Source organism: Myiozetetes cayanensis, unplaced genomic scaffold (genome assembly GCF_022539395.1).
Source record: "Myiozetetes cayanensis isolate MyiCay16 unplaced genomic scaffold, myiCay2020 scf1, whole genome shotgun sequence".
In the NCBI taxonomy this organism is placed as follows: Eukaryota; Metazoa; Chordata; class Aves; order Passeriformes; family Tyrannidae; genus Myiozetetes; species Myiozetetes cayanensis.
Window position 1 is genome coordinate 37588741 of NW_026086604.1, and position 14685 is coordinate 37603425.

A 14685-nucleotide genomic window follows, 5' to 3' on the forward strand; every position below is an offset into this window, starting at 1 on the left:
GCCTGTAGTGAAGTATTAACCTGTACTTAACTGTAATGTTTTCCAAAGGCTTGCTAAAGGACTGTGTTGCTGTTAAATTAAAGGATTTTGAGAAGCTGTTTTGAAGGATACCTGAGGACTGGCTTCCTCTCTTCATGCCCTCCAGGTCAGGTCAAAAAGAAACCACATGAAGGATGCAAAAATTATTGGCTTGGTCCTTTTCAGCTTCTCAAGGTTGAATGGCTGTAAGGAAAGCAGAATCCATTAGTCTTGTTAGTGGTGATGCACAGATGTTTCCCTGTTCCACGTGAAGCTACCACTGTGGATACAACATCAGCCATTTGTTTTATCTCAAATTACTGCCACACAACTTACTTCAGATGAAGTGTTTATTAAAATTAAAAATCACCATACAATAGAAACTATTTACATATTTAACTGATAGTCTGCTTAAACTGCACAGATTGACTGAAGGAAGCCAATGGAAAAGAAAAGCATTGAATACTTCTGCTGCTGAACTTCAACTGCAGGCACACTGAAGTTTTATCAGAAAGGTTTTAAGCTTCTGCAAAGTACCATCTGCCTAAATAACTGGCCTGAAGGGTGGCAAAGATGTGTACTGGGTTTCAGTTGTAAGAACCAGTGTCACTTTGAAAAACAAAAAGTAATCTATGCTGTGGTTACATTGCAATTGCCCTGGCTCATCTGTTTTGGTAAGTAATTTGATAGAACAATTCAATATACAGAGCTTAGCAAATTGCATTCACTTTAAGAATTAGATTTGCATACTGAACAACAAACTACAGTGTCACTGCCATGTAACTTGGTATTCTATTGCGTACTTCCACAAATTGTTTTTGATAGTGCTAGAGCTAGTTTTAGTTTTAAAACAGATTTGAGGTTAGTTGATTAAAGCCGCAAAAATATAAGGAATAGTCGTGAATAATCAAAGAGGATTAAAAATGAACATTAACATATTTTCACTGGTAACAGTTTCAGCAACTGCAATGAAAGTATTAACTTCCTTCACAATCCTGTGCTTTCCCATGGACTTCAGATGATTACTTTGGCCTTGTGGGAAGCTGAAAGTTGAACACAGAGCCAGGTGTGTTGCTGCTTCTGCTGTCACGGGTGTTCATCTTGTATTTCTGCATCTGTGAGGGCTTTGTGATGCTTTGAAAAGTATTTTAAATTTAGTATGAGTAATACAGCAGTAAAACAGAACTATTTTCAGTGTAAAGAATTACATACATAACTCTTCCTCAAAGGAAATCTGTTTAGAAAGTCTTACAAGAGGTGACAGTATGCCAGATACTAATGTGAAACAAGTATATAAAAATAATTTTCACAATATGCTGTATTTCAAAAAAGATGATTTAAGAACATCAGCATGTCTTAAATCTGTAAGTTCTTCTTCATGACTTGTTCTTTTGAAAAACAGCCGTTCCTGGATCCTCTCACCCCTTTTTAAAGGTCTCCTTGTAACATATTTGCATGACTTACATCCTAAGGAGGTGTTGTCAAGCTGTACCAGGGCCTGATGGCTTTCCCTCCCTCCCCACCCCAAAAAGCCTGTTTGCTTTGGGATGTTTCTACAGATGCAAAACACAGAACATTTAAGGAGAAATTCAAGCTTTAGAGGAACTGGTTCAACCAAATAAAAACATTATTATTTCTCTTCAGCGTTTCAGCTTCCACACTCAGTTAAGACATCTGAACTCATGAAGTAATTGGTTTGAGCAGTCTGTTCAAATGATAGTCTGTGCCAATGATCCACGTCAATAGAAAAAGTGTTCTTTGTTCTATGGCTGTTGTTGATACTGCCCTTCTGTTGCTGTGTAGAAGTCATCAAGCACACTCTGTAGATAATCAAACGTTGGCCTCTCTTCTGCTTTATCTTTCCAGCATGTTTTCATGATATCGTAAAGCTCAGCTGGACAGGTTTCCATGCGTGGCATTCGGTACCCACGCTGAAGAGCAACCATCACATCTGAATTGCTCATACCTTTAAAAACAACAAAAAGATTTTATTAAATTATCTCAATTCCTAGAGAAATTGCTTTTTTTATTTACTTCACTTTAAAGACCTTCACCCAATAATACAAGACTACTGCTACTTTTAAAGAGTAGCTACTAACATGAGTTCAATAAACAAGGCCGAGTTGTGCACCACAATGAGGGACTTGCTCTGAAAGTCCTGGGGGGTGGGAGGATTTCCATTTCTGCAGTTAAGTCTTGCAGCATAGGTAGAGCCAAGTCTAAAAAGATCATCGTTCTTGTCTCCAGAACCATCTCCATTCTGTTCTTCTGACCAGTCCTGCCACCCTTTATTCTGCTTTCAGGGGCAGTGAGATCCACAGCAAAAGCCCAGCCTTTGTCTCTAGCTGCAGAACCACTAACCTGCTTGCTATAGTCCCCATCCATACTGAGATGGAGAGCCGCCTACCTGTTGGACTCTGCTGCCAAGTCACCCTGCCCAATGTAGTAGCACACTTTCAGATTTTCTTCTACATCAGCTTTTGTGTAAGTGCTGCTGATTGCAAGACACTGGACAGTCACTCATAAAATCCTTACTTGTAACAGGCAAGTTCCTCTCCCTTCTTCCTTGTCCTGTAACAGCTGTCATGCAAAACCATCTTGCCATCTGTGCTGAGCTGTGCTTTGTTTCCCTGTTACTGTTTTCCTTCAGAGGGTACAAAGTGTAACTATCAGAAGTGCATCCTGAGTCTCACATGCCAACTAACGTCATGTGAGAGATACCTGCCCTGGACTCCACCATCCTCTGCCTTACTTCTTTTGTTTCCCATCACCCCTCCCCCCTGCTTCATCAAACCCTTGAGAGATCGGTTCACAGAACAATTTCAACACCTTCTCTCAGAAGGTCAGCTATGCTAGGGCCAGCTTTTGCTTTTTTAGGCCTACCCAGAAACCTGCCTTTTGGCTTGTCATTTCCTCTGCAAACCTAATGCAACCCAGTGGAGTAATGGTGCCAGGATTACCTTCTCCAGGACACAGACTCTAAGGTTTCTGTACTCAGTGAACGCTGTTTGCTCTGATGACTGGACATGCAGGAAGCACCCAGCAGCCATCTCTGCCCAAGACTACAGTTTCTCGTGGTTTTCTCAGGCAATTCTGCCTCTGATCAGGTCCACGTGTGACAATCACTGCTGCTGAGTACACAGCAGCTACACTTGGCTCAGAGGACGCAGGATGGGTCCTGCTCTGGGCAAGGTCAGCAGTGAGATGCAGATGTGGTGCTTCCCCCAAGTACTTGGTGACTGTGCAGCTCTGCTGCTGCAGACTGAGCAGATCTTTGTTCACATTATCTGGCTACTATGGCTATGATTTATGCCACTTGGCAGGTAAGGACACATTTGAATTACAACCAAATGACAACTTTATCCAGTATAACTACTTGGATTATTCAAGATAACCATAGCTCATATAGCTGACTTCAGCTCAAGCCTTTTGGCTTTAGCCTATTCCAGAAATACCATCGGCCATGTAATCTGAGTCTGGATCAAAGTGCTTACTTTGGGCACGTCTTTTGTATTTTCAGTTCCTCTTTGGAAAGAGAAGGGAAGTTTTCCTGAGCTGATACTGCCCATGTGCAGAAAAGAAATACTTTGAAGTAGTGGAATGGCATGTTGTCACAGAATAAGGAATTACTGCTATATAGAGACAAATTAAAGACAGGAAGAAAGTCAATAAAGCATTTTATAGAGAACAGCGATCTGACTGCTTGAGCTTAAAGAAATGGATTGAATATAATATGTACAGTAAAATAATTATTCATACTATGCAAAGTCTTAGTTAACTGTGTGCTGCTACATGAGGACTGCTGCTACTGGGCAGGGTGGGACTGATTTTTTGGGTTTAAGTGCTTTATAGGATTGTGCTTAGATCTAGTGTCTGCAGGACCAATTATTACATCCTGAATGCTAAAGACAAAGCCTGTGTTTCAGCTGCCCTGCAGGAAAACTATGTTAAATAACCATTGGAGCTCAGAAGCAAAAAATTAAGGTGCTTTCATCAGTATCCCATAGTAAATACATCACGTACATACTTACATGTGTTTGGGGTTTTATTTAAAAGAAAAAGGCTTACCCACAGTCCATGCAATATTCTCAAAATAGCCACTTGTTTAACTTTTTTTTTCCTGTGACTAGAGATCATCATAACTCTTGCCATAAGGTCTCATCATAACTAAATCCTAATTAGTAAAAGAAATATATCCCCACATGCATATTTATTGCACTTACACCCTCTTGAATGCTAGTAAGGGACACTAGCTCTAAAGTTTTGGTCCACGTCTGTTAATTTATGCTGTGGTACCTGTTAGGCTTTCCAAAGACATATTTGCTTACATTAGAGAGCCTGGCAAATTACGTGAACACTGTGGTACAAAGGAAGAGTCCCACTGTACAGAAAGGGTCATACCCTGTGAAGAGCAGCAGACACAACTGGAATGCAGGTGTGGATGTTGCCAGCATTTGACGTACTATATAATCACCCAGAAATTAGTTTTAAGAGAATCTTGTTTCATATTTCAGAGGTAGTTCCTGAACCAATAGTCCCACTAATTGCTTTGAGTTTCTCAGGAAGAGGAACAGCTGTTGGAATTTAGGAACAAAGATCACAAAAGCTCCAAGTTTCTTGGTTGGACATCCTTCCCACCAAGTTGCTTACCTAGATTCTCCTCACAGGTATTAACTATTTACCAGTTTCAACTCAAATAGTTTTATATGCAGCTTTATGCTGAATGCTCTCTGCTTGCTAGAGCTGGTTAATAATTGAAAATAATAATTTGAAGCATTCCAATTAGAAGTGAAAAATCAGTTTACTTTCTTTCCAGTGACTGCTGGTTACAACCTATCACCAGGTTACTATTGCCATGCTGAGGTAATTTGCCTAAATCTGTCACATTTCTTCATGTAAAGATAATGGGTCACCCTTTTATTTTCCTGTGATTCTGATTCTCAGTATCAACTTTCAGTCTGAGGCTATTTCAATTTATACTTCTATTTAAAATGGATATATATCCCTCTTCCTTTTTAATGCAAGCAATACCTGCAAACTATTAAAATCTTTCAGTATGCAGTCAAGAGCCTTCCACTTCTAATTGCTGGTTGACAAATGAATCCACAGTGCATGGATTATTTATGGTGCTTATGAAACTGATCCCAGATTTAAAGAAAGAAAAACTGCCCAGACTGCCCCTAGAAGAGGTATTTTCCCACAGTATTCCAGCAGTACAGTGCCTGCTGTACAGACTGACTTTGTTCTTAAAATAAAAATATGATATGGTTTATGGAGGCAAAGAGAGAGCAGACCTAGCTGCAGAATTAAGTATTGGGTTGGAGTTTGTATTTCTGTAACGCTGGCTTTCAGGTGAGCTTGTTGGTTTGCTCAGGGAAGGAAGGACAATTTTCGAGGCATCCAGAAATAACCTGGTGAGCCCGGCTCAGCTCAGGCAACTGTCTGGAAACATAGGCATGTGCTAACAGGCAAAAAAAAAAAGATATCCTGACTGTGGGAAGAATCACTTGTTTCTTGGCTGCACACAACTCCTGTCTGATCCTTTCTGGGGACAGGAGCACTTTTCAGAGTAGCTTTGGGAGGACCTGCTAAGCAGTCACATAATTCATAGCCCTTACCTACAAACCAACCCAGAGCTTATGTTTAAACACTTAGCTGTGCAAGCAGCCCTATCACCTCTTGAAGTTTAAGGGGGCTAGTCCTGAGCTTAAGTGTGTTCCTGGACTCGAACCTTACAGTGCAATGAGAATGTCTGGTTTGGCTCTAACTCTTGTATGGAAAGTCGATACGTTCTTCCATAACACAGTGTAAAAGTTGGCTACCATCACCCCTTTTTTCCTGCTGCCTGAGTCTCATGGGAGGTGCCATCTCCCTTGGACCCAGAGGTGTTCAGTCATTTCAGGGCCTTGGGTCTGCCTCTTAACCATCTCTGGCAGGATGCAGAATTCCAGCTGCTCATGAAGCGGTAGTGAAAATGTTTTCACTGCTTAAAGAGCAAGAGCTGCAGCACTGGAAGCCCTGGGAAAGCTTTGCTTGGATGAAGTATTTGTTCTCCCTTTCCTGTCAGGATCCCAAGTGTTCTTCTCAGAAGTTACTCCATCTTATGATACGTGCAATACAGGTAAGTAAGGCTGTACTTTCCCCATTTGCCCAGAAGGGAAGAGAATTTAGGTCAATTTTCCATAACCTCAGTAAGCTTAAATGAATACAGTCTGTTGCTCAGAATTAATCATCTATGCCTGAGATGTAACCATTCCATGTGCATTAAAAAACCCTTCATACAAGTAGTATCTGTGTGCTAGAAACATTGATACATACTGTGTTTAACAATGAAAAAATGAAACACGTAATCATCTCACAGCTACCTAAATGAAGCTACAATTGCTGTGTACACCTCTGTGGCCTCGTACCTGAGCTATATGGAACAACAAATAGTAAATATTCCTAGTGGTACATCAACACTGCCTTAGGGTCTGCTTTCATATTTGTTTAGATTAGCCAGCGCTGACAAATCATTACAGCCTATTTGTTTGTGAAAACATGCTTTCTTAGTACTTTCACATATTACCCTATAAAAAACCCCAGCAGCTTACACAGCACCTTTAGAACTTGCAGCACTGCATCCTCACAGTGGGACTGAGCTTCTGTTCATAAAGCAGAGATCTGTGACAATGCACCATTTGATGCAGATGTAACACCTCTGGAATGTATAAAAACGGCTATGTGTTCATGGTGCCTTTAGTCTCTTTGCTAAAATTCACCCCAGAGAGGCATGTGCAGTGACTGTAAGTTCTCAAAACAGTAAGATTACCTGTAAGACATTTTCCAAATCACTGGGGTCACTTATTGTCAGATGCCAGCTCTATCACTGCATATTTTTGTTTGCTTTTTAACACCAAAGTGTAAATACAGAGTAAAAACCCAGGCCCATACCTGGATAAGGAATCTTTCCATATGTAACAATTTCATACAGGAGAATCCCAAATGACCACACATCAGATTTAATAGTGAAAGATCCATAGTTAATTGCCTCTGGTGCTGTCCATTTAATAGGGAATTTTGCACCTAAAAACAAAAAAGTACAGTCATAGTCAAAGGCAAATTTAAACACTCAATATCAAGTCAGTAAAAGGTCATAAATGACACACCTTTGATACCCCTAAGTTAGCAAAATTACCAAAATTCCTTCTTTATAAGAAGAAAAATTCCTTCTGTACTAAAGTTATCGGCAGAGATGTGCTGCAGGATGCACTCTGCCACACTGCATGTCCTGTGTCAGAGTGGCAAACAAGATACTGCAAGTTACATAGCACCTTCTGATCCCTAGGTGTAGCGAATTTTTGCTAAAATTATAGTCACTGTTTTCCCTTCTGCCCAGTGGTAAGGCAACAGTCTTACAATTCCCATCACTTGGAACGTCACAAAACTTTAACTAACTTTCCCTATTTTAAATAAAGTCAGTTTGACTTGAACATACACTTGAATGCATTTCCCATTCAGCCACAGATGCAAAAGCAGTAGCAAGACATACCTTAAAAAAATCATATTTTAGGTTCCTGTCCTTCGTATATAACTAACTGATTCCAGAAACTGCCAAATAAAAGCAAACTCCTTCCAGTTAAATGAAAAAAGTTCAGGCAGCCTTTGTTGGGAATACTACATTAGTTCTTTTGACAATGAGAAGCAATATAAGCAGATTGTCTCTAAGCCCTTTTTAGCCTGCTCTATCATTCTTACACAAAATACCAGGTAAGCTAGGAAACTATCAAACACATCAAAGAAACTCAACAGAAAAAATTTATAACGTGAAAAGTTAATTTAATCAATACACAATGTTCAGAGGTAGCTAAAACACACAGATACAGGTCTGTACCTCTGAAAACTGCTTAATCAGACCCTTTGCTCTGATCTATTAGAATTACTGTAATTCACTGACTGCTGAATCGCTCATCTTCCTTTACTCTCAACTGTAGCACATTGTTCTCTTTCTTCCTCATACCTTGGTTCTTCCCCTCTCGTCCTACATTACCACAATTTCCATCCAGACTGTGTGAAAACCTGACATAGTGTCTTTGAAACGAGAAGGGGAAAGCCAGCCAACAAACTCGCTCTGAAAAGTTACCCTCATGCCATTTGTGCATGGAAGCACAAATAAAAACTTTTCACTGCAACGAACTGGCTGTGCCCTTCCTGAAAGGATCCTTGACAACACTGGCAAAACACACCTGGCAAACCCCAGACACATATCCTTAACTTCAAATGTTTTTCCTCTTTCCAGTCCTGACCCTGTTGCACTCTGACCTCCCATCCATGTGCTGAACAGGGACATGGCCCAGCCTTCCAGTGTCCCTACAAGTAGCAGCAATGCTGCTGAACATGCAAATTAATGTTGCAGCTCCTAAAGCAGCTTTAAAAGAGAACCGGTCCCGCTAAAGCTTTTTTTTTGTTACCAGCCACTACACCTGCTGGGGCTCCTTCCTTTCCCTTTCTGAAATTAGGAATTAAGGATGTGAAGAGAACAAAAGATCGTATTTTCTTGGCATTTGGTTCTGTGAGATGGAAGCTGTGGCTGTGTAATTCATTTCTTCAATTAAAAAAAAAATTGTGTGCAGTTAAGTACTCTCATTTTATTTTGTTTTTCAAGCCTATTTAAAATAAACTCATCAAAAAGCCTGGAGAGCACAGAAAGGTTATTTGTTTCCTTAAGCTTTTCAGAAGTTGTTGGCATTACAATGCTGCTTCTAGGAAGTTTTTACAGGACTTTCTGCCCTCGGTGATTGTATTACTGTTAAATACAGCCCCACTGCCTCCCAGAGGTGGAAGTTTCAAAGACAAAAGTGAAAAGACATACCTTCCCTTGCTGTGTATTCGTTGTCTTCAATGACTCTCGCTAGTCCAAAATCAGCAATTTTGCACATCAGTAAGTCCGAAACCAGAACATTCGCTGCTCTCAAATCTCGATGGATATAATTTTTTCTTTCTATGTATGCCATCCCTTCTGCAATCTGTAAGCAAAAGAACAACTGTGTTGATATTTTGACACCACACAACTCCATTAGCAGCTCTGACCATTCTGTTTTTCCAGTGTATCAGCAAAGCCACATCCATTTATTCATTATTGGGGTCTTCGGAGCATTTTTTACATGGAAGCAAGGAAAACGAAGTTGCCATGGAAAACCTGTGTGCAGATCCAGTCCTGTAAAACTATGCTTACAGTAGTAACAGCTCTGAAAGAATTGCTTGGGTGAATAACAGCTAGCAGGATTAGACATGTATGAGAGACATTTCCTTAAACAAAATCTTAATTAAAATGTCCCTAAGAGTTCTATTAAAATATTCTCTTTCCCAAACTGCTAACCGGTTTATTTTCAAAATACTAGGAAAATAGAAGGAATGAATAAGTTAAGATACAGATGTTCCATTTAAGGACTGGTGAAGCAACAATGCAGAGAGTTAAAAAAACCCACCAAAACCAACAGCTTTCTATTTACTCAGTATAGGTCTGGACAATCAGGAAACAATTACTAAGATAGGGCAAACAACTTTATTTTATTCTACAACAACATGTACCTGTTCATACATGAGGAGTGTTTAGCAACAGCCAGATTTCAGATACTATCATAAATAAATATAATTGTATTTCAGCAGCCCAAATTGCTTTCCAAACCAAGTTAAAGAGGATTAATGTCTGCAAAATAGGCACCAGGGATGATTTTTTTCAGTATTTGTCAGTATTTTCCTGAAGGAAAACATTTTACTTTCCAGGAAAAAAAAAAATCCAAACTGAAATAACAGTTTCTAAACTCAGAGAAATAAACTGATGTGTAGACTCTTCTGTCCAAAAGTTTAGGAGAAGCTAAAGGAAAAAAAAGAAAAAACAAAAATAAAACCTGTTCTTGTGAGCTGTCATTTTTTATCTTTCTTGTGAGATTGTTGATGGGCCATTTCCAGGCAAGGGCCACAGTGCAACCTGTGCCACAGGTACCTCTCTGGGATGTCTGTGGGTGGGTGACAGACCCCTCACTAGTGACCATATGATTTTGGGAACACACAAACTCTCAGATTTGCCAGTGAGGCAGCAGTAAAGCAGCAAGGGTCCTTTGCCAGTGCCAGTCCCCAGCAGCACCTTCCTCGCAGGCTGTTTCCTCTCCACCTCAGGAGGGAGACACATGGACAGATCTCTTCTCAGCACCAGAGGTGCTCATTTCTGCTCTGCAGTAAAGCAGGCAGGAGCACCTGACCAAATTTTAAGAGAGCATTACCATCACTTCTGCTTATCCGTTTCTAAAAAGTCCCCGAGGGGTACTGCAAAGGCACACACTTACAACACAAAACCACATGGTCTTTGTTCCTCTTTTTCGGTTTAAGCAATGGAAAAATAGAGCCACTTGCCCTCCCACCTCCTTCCACTGCAAACCTCTTCTTACAAACCGATATACTCTTCAGAGCAGTGTGACACTGCCCTTGTACAATGCAGGGGGGGTTCTCACACCAAACCAGAAAGAAACTCCGACAATGAAGAGAATGAAGAACACCTGCATTTCACATTTTCTAGAAATAAGTAAGATGTTTTATAATGAAGGAAGCAGCTACTAATGAATAATTGCCACACAGAGTCTTACTAGACACACAATAATTGCTCCACAGTAGAAGAGCGGTAATTTAATTCAGAGCTTGCTCCGCCTCTCTCTCCTCCCCACGCCATTACTTGGGTTTGGGAAGAAGGAGAGATGAAAAGGAAGGTTTTGGTGTAAGATCAGTGCTGAGGTTGGACAAGCCAAAATGCAGACAGGTCCACTAATATCACCAAAAAAACATAAATTATCACAGAGGAATCAACTTTCCTCCTTCTTCCCCACACAGATTTAATATTTGGGCAAACTGCTGGCTAGGGCATGAAGAACCACTTCACAAAAGAGACATTTGTGATGTGGTGATATTTAATTCCTAAGTCCAACCAAGAAAAGCCATTGGAAAGACCATTTTATTTCCTCTTATTTGTCCTGGATTCACCAAAGTCATCATTTGATTAGTCACAAATAAGAATGTGAAAATAAATGATTCATTACATTTTCAGCACATACAAACTATATTTCTGTAAAATTCCAGGACAATGGTTTTGACTGCATTGAATCAGAAAAATTCAAAGAATCCATGCATATGCAAGTATTTGGGGCATGCTAAAAATTCCAAAGTAGGAAAAGAATAATGAGCAAGGAATTTTGAATGGGAGAAGGAGGGGAAACACAGCAACTGGACAACTGAATTCACGTCTAGTCACGTTAAATCTTTGCTTGTGGGAAAAGAAGAAAGAAAAAAAATTACGATTTTTTTTTGATCACGGGATTGGGTGCCAGAGCCCAAGTGATAACTTCTAATGATAATTGTTGGGTTTTCATTGCCAAATGATATGCTAATGGTAGAGAAATTCATATGAACAAAAGAAAATTAAAGCCTTTTCCCCTGTCTTTTGATGATCATTGGTACCTGCCAAGACTGTTCGGCTACATGTAACTTCTATTCAGGAGGCAGGATGGGAAAGCTAATTTGAGCTTCACGAATATATTTTGTGGCCTTTAAGAGAGGATTCTGCCTACACTGCACAAGTGTTACTGCCAAGAAAGGAGCAGTTCCCCGTCACCTTTAATGAACTACTGACACACTTTTAGAAATACCCAAATTAAATCCTTTTAAACACAACCAACCAACAAATCTCTACACACCAGGAACTACGCACCCAGGGTAAGAATGGGAGAACGGTCTTCTGGGAGAAATAAATCATTCCACTAGACAGCCTCTGTAACTGTAAAGCTTCAGCTAAAAGTCATGGCAGGTGTGGGACAGTGGCCTCAGAGCTGTTCTCAGCTGCCCACAGGGGCTGCTCAGGCCCACAGCTGGTGGTCAGTCAGAGCATCCCAAAAACCTGACTGGAAATGAGTGCAAAATTCTTAGGTAGACACAAGCATCTTGTCTGTGCATTTTAAGCAGAGGATACCCCGAGTTTCACACTGCCTTAAATTGGGTAATTGTCTCAGTTCCTGGGAAAAGCCTCACTAAAAGCAGCCTGCAGTTTTGAAAGGTTTGAAGCAGATGTGTTATTCATCTGGACAGGGCTGTCTTTGGTCTAGGATTAACCTTTCAGTAACGGTACCTTTCAGGTACCTTTCAATAATGGCCAGATGCATAATAAAATAAAACACACTTCTTGATCACAGAGTTGTCAAAAAGAGAGTTCATCTTCACGTGACTCTTTGTCTGTGAAGAACTGTTGCAAAAGACACATATCTTCTAGTGATATATCGGTGGAATAACGATTTTCAGTTTGCAGCAGTGCTTATTCTAAAGGTGAAGTCAGGAAAGGCTGCAAAATCATATTCCTCTTGATCCAGTCAAGCAGTTATGTAGTCAAAGCAGACCCAGGGGGAAAAAAAGTGTTATAAAAGTAATGTATATAATTATGCACTAGAACATTAGAGGGTATCATTAAAAATCAAAGAAGCCTGAAAAGGAATATGCAGTGGAAATGTCACAATGCCAAATAAGACTTAAAATTAATTGTAATCTAGGACTTTCCCCTATGACCTTAAAAGAGAGGGGTGAGAGGGATTAAAACACTGTATTAAAAGTCTCTATTAATTTTCTTATAAGTTTACTATTATTTCAATGACACTGTAGCCTCAGAAGGCAGAAAGTAGCTGCCAGTGAAGCTGTGGGTCACAGTAGAATTAATGAAAGCATCAGCAATGCATGAGAAAGAAAAAGACTGTTCTTAGGATAAAGATTTGACCAGTTCAAAAGTTATACCATGAGTGTGTTCAGTAAAAACAGATACCAGTTTCCTAACCACAGCCACTATGCATGTGTGTGCTACCAGGAAGGTAATGGATTTGCATAAGAAGCAGGAAGAGTTTACACACACAAAAGGTTCTCTGAATTCCCATCATATGTTTACAGTAGATCTCATCAAACAGAAGCAAGTACGAATTCAAGAACTGTGAAACAAAGAACTGGAGGCTCTTCAGGTAAATTTCCTCTAGGGTAAGACAGAAAGCAACTAGTAAAATCCAGAGTTTGCCAGTTGCTTAAGTGCTGAAGGAGCCATGCTGTTGCCTGTAAATGACCAAGGGGAATTTGGGCAATGTCCACGTGGACTGCTTTGCCCTGCTGTATTAGTGAGATCCGGCAGTAGACCATGGACAAAGCAATGAAATTCACTTACACTCCAACTTGCAACCGGGAATCAACAGCTAATGGCCCCTTTGGATTCCTTGAGTCTGGTGGCTGAGCTGGCAGGCAGAGCCCAGCAAAGGGAACCACTGGGAACCACTCATTACCTGTGCCAGGTAATGCCTGCCAGATGATAGGCAGCTGTGGGAGCAGCTGAAGGGGTTGCCATGCTGCTGACCCATCCACTGACAGTGGCCATACAGGCAGGGAGGCAGGCTCAGGTTTTGCTTTTTCCATATTCCTGGCTGTTTCTGGTGTGTCCAACATACTGAGAATTCTGCTGACTTCTATGGGAAATGCCACAGCTCTGCTCTGTACTAAAGCAAGTAGTATGTGCCTGAGGATATGTTTGCAAACCTCAGCTTCCTTTAAAACATTCTCATTTCAGAGACATCTGACATTCACCTCTAGTGAAGAAAATTGTCTTTGCCAGGGCACAGCTAACACTAGATTGCCCCTGCTCACATTCACTAATTAAAACACAAGAGACACCTTCAGCTCTGTCAGAGGGCAGGTTGCTTTAGAAACCGAGCTGGACCACCTTCCTAGCAAGCATTTTCTTGCCATCTTTTCCACAAACTTAATTTCAAAAATCATGACCATTAGTTCAGAAGGAAACCCATCAAAATCCAGAATCCACAGCTGTAAGTTAAAGTAGGCACTAGATGTAAGTGTAACCAAGTAGCAGCAGCTATCTCTGTCAAAAACGGCCATCAATGAGTGAGTTCATCTAACTAAACAGCAAAGTCAGTTTAGTAGAGCAGGAGTATATTTGATTACTTGCTTGAAAAAGGTTTACTTTTAAAAAGGTGTTATTTCACCTACGGCAGCAGTCCTCATTTTCAAAATCAGAATGTTTCACCTCTTGTAAACACATATTTTTTCAAGACTGTTCAAGGCAAAGGCATAATAAATTCCGCAAGTGGAGCACTAAACAACAGCCTGGCAGTGCAAACAACAACTCACAGCTGTTGCTGCTCTTCAACAACACTTGGAAAATCGGCTTCAGGTGAGTGTTCCTGTACATCTACCTGCACTGTATTCTTCAGCCATCTAATAGTCACACAGACCACAACCTTCCCTCCCTTTCTCCTATTCTCAGTCCCTCCTGTGTCATGTAACATCACAGACGCAAAAGGAGAAAAATAAGCTAATGCTCAGCTACAATTTCTTGCATTTCCAGGAGAAGCTGGGACAGTTTGACAAACTGCCTTGCCAGAACGGCGTGATTAGACACTAATGAAGACCTCACATGTGTGTCCACCAAGGAAAAAGAAACAACCTGATGTTTTTTAAAAACTTCACCACAAGCTTCCTTCCATATTATTTTTAACCACTTTTGAAACATATCTCTCAAAATTTCTCTCCCCTTAGCTCTGCAGAGAGGTTAACATCATTGCTGTAAATTAGTGCTCCATTTGTACAAACTAGAGTCATACC

At 40.5% G+C, this 14685-nt stretch overlaps 1 protein-coding gene across 4 annotated transcripts in view; it reads right to left on the reverse strand.

Annotated features, from left to right (window-relative positions):
* Nucleotides 1-354: 354 nt before the first annotated feature.
* LYN (LYN proto-oncogene, Src family tyrosine kinase) overlaps nt 355-14685 on the reverse strand; it is a 50982-nt gene continuing 36651 nt past the window's right edge. For all 4 annotated transcript variants that reach the window (XM_050322467.1, XM_050322458.1, XM_050322439.1 and 1 more), the window contains exons 11-13: nt 8870-9023; nt 6952-7083; nt 355-1984 (exon numbers count right to left, since the gene is read on the reverse strand). In XM_050322467.1, coding sequence (XP_050178424.1) covers nt 1782-1984; nt 6952-7083; nt 8870-9023 — 489 coding nt within the window. In that variant the 3' untranslated portion in view covers nt 355-1781. The remainder of the gene's footprint in view (nt 1985-6951; nt 7084-8869; nt 9024-14685) is intronic.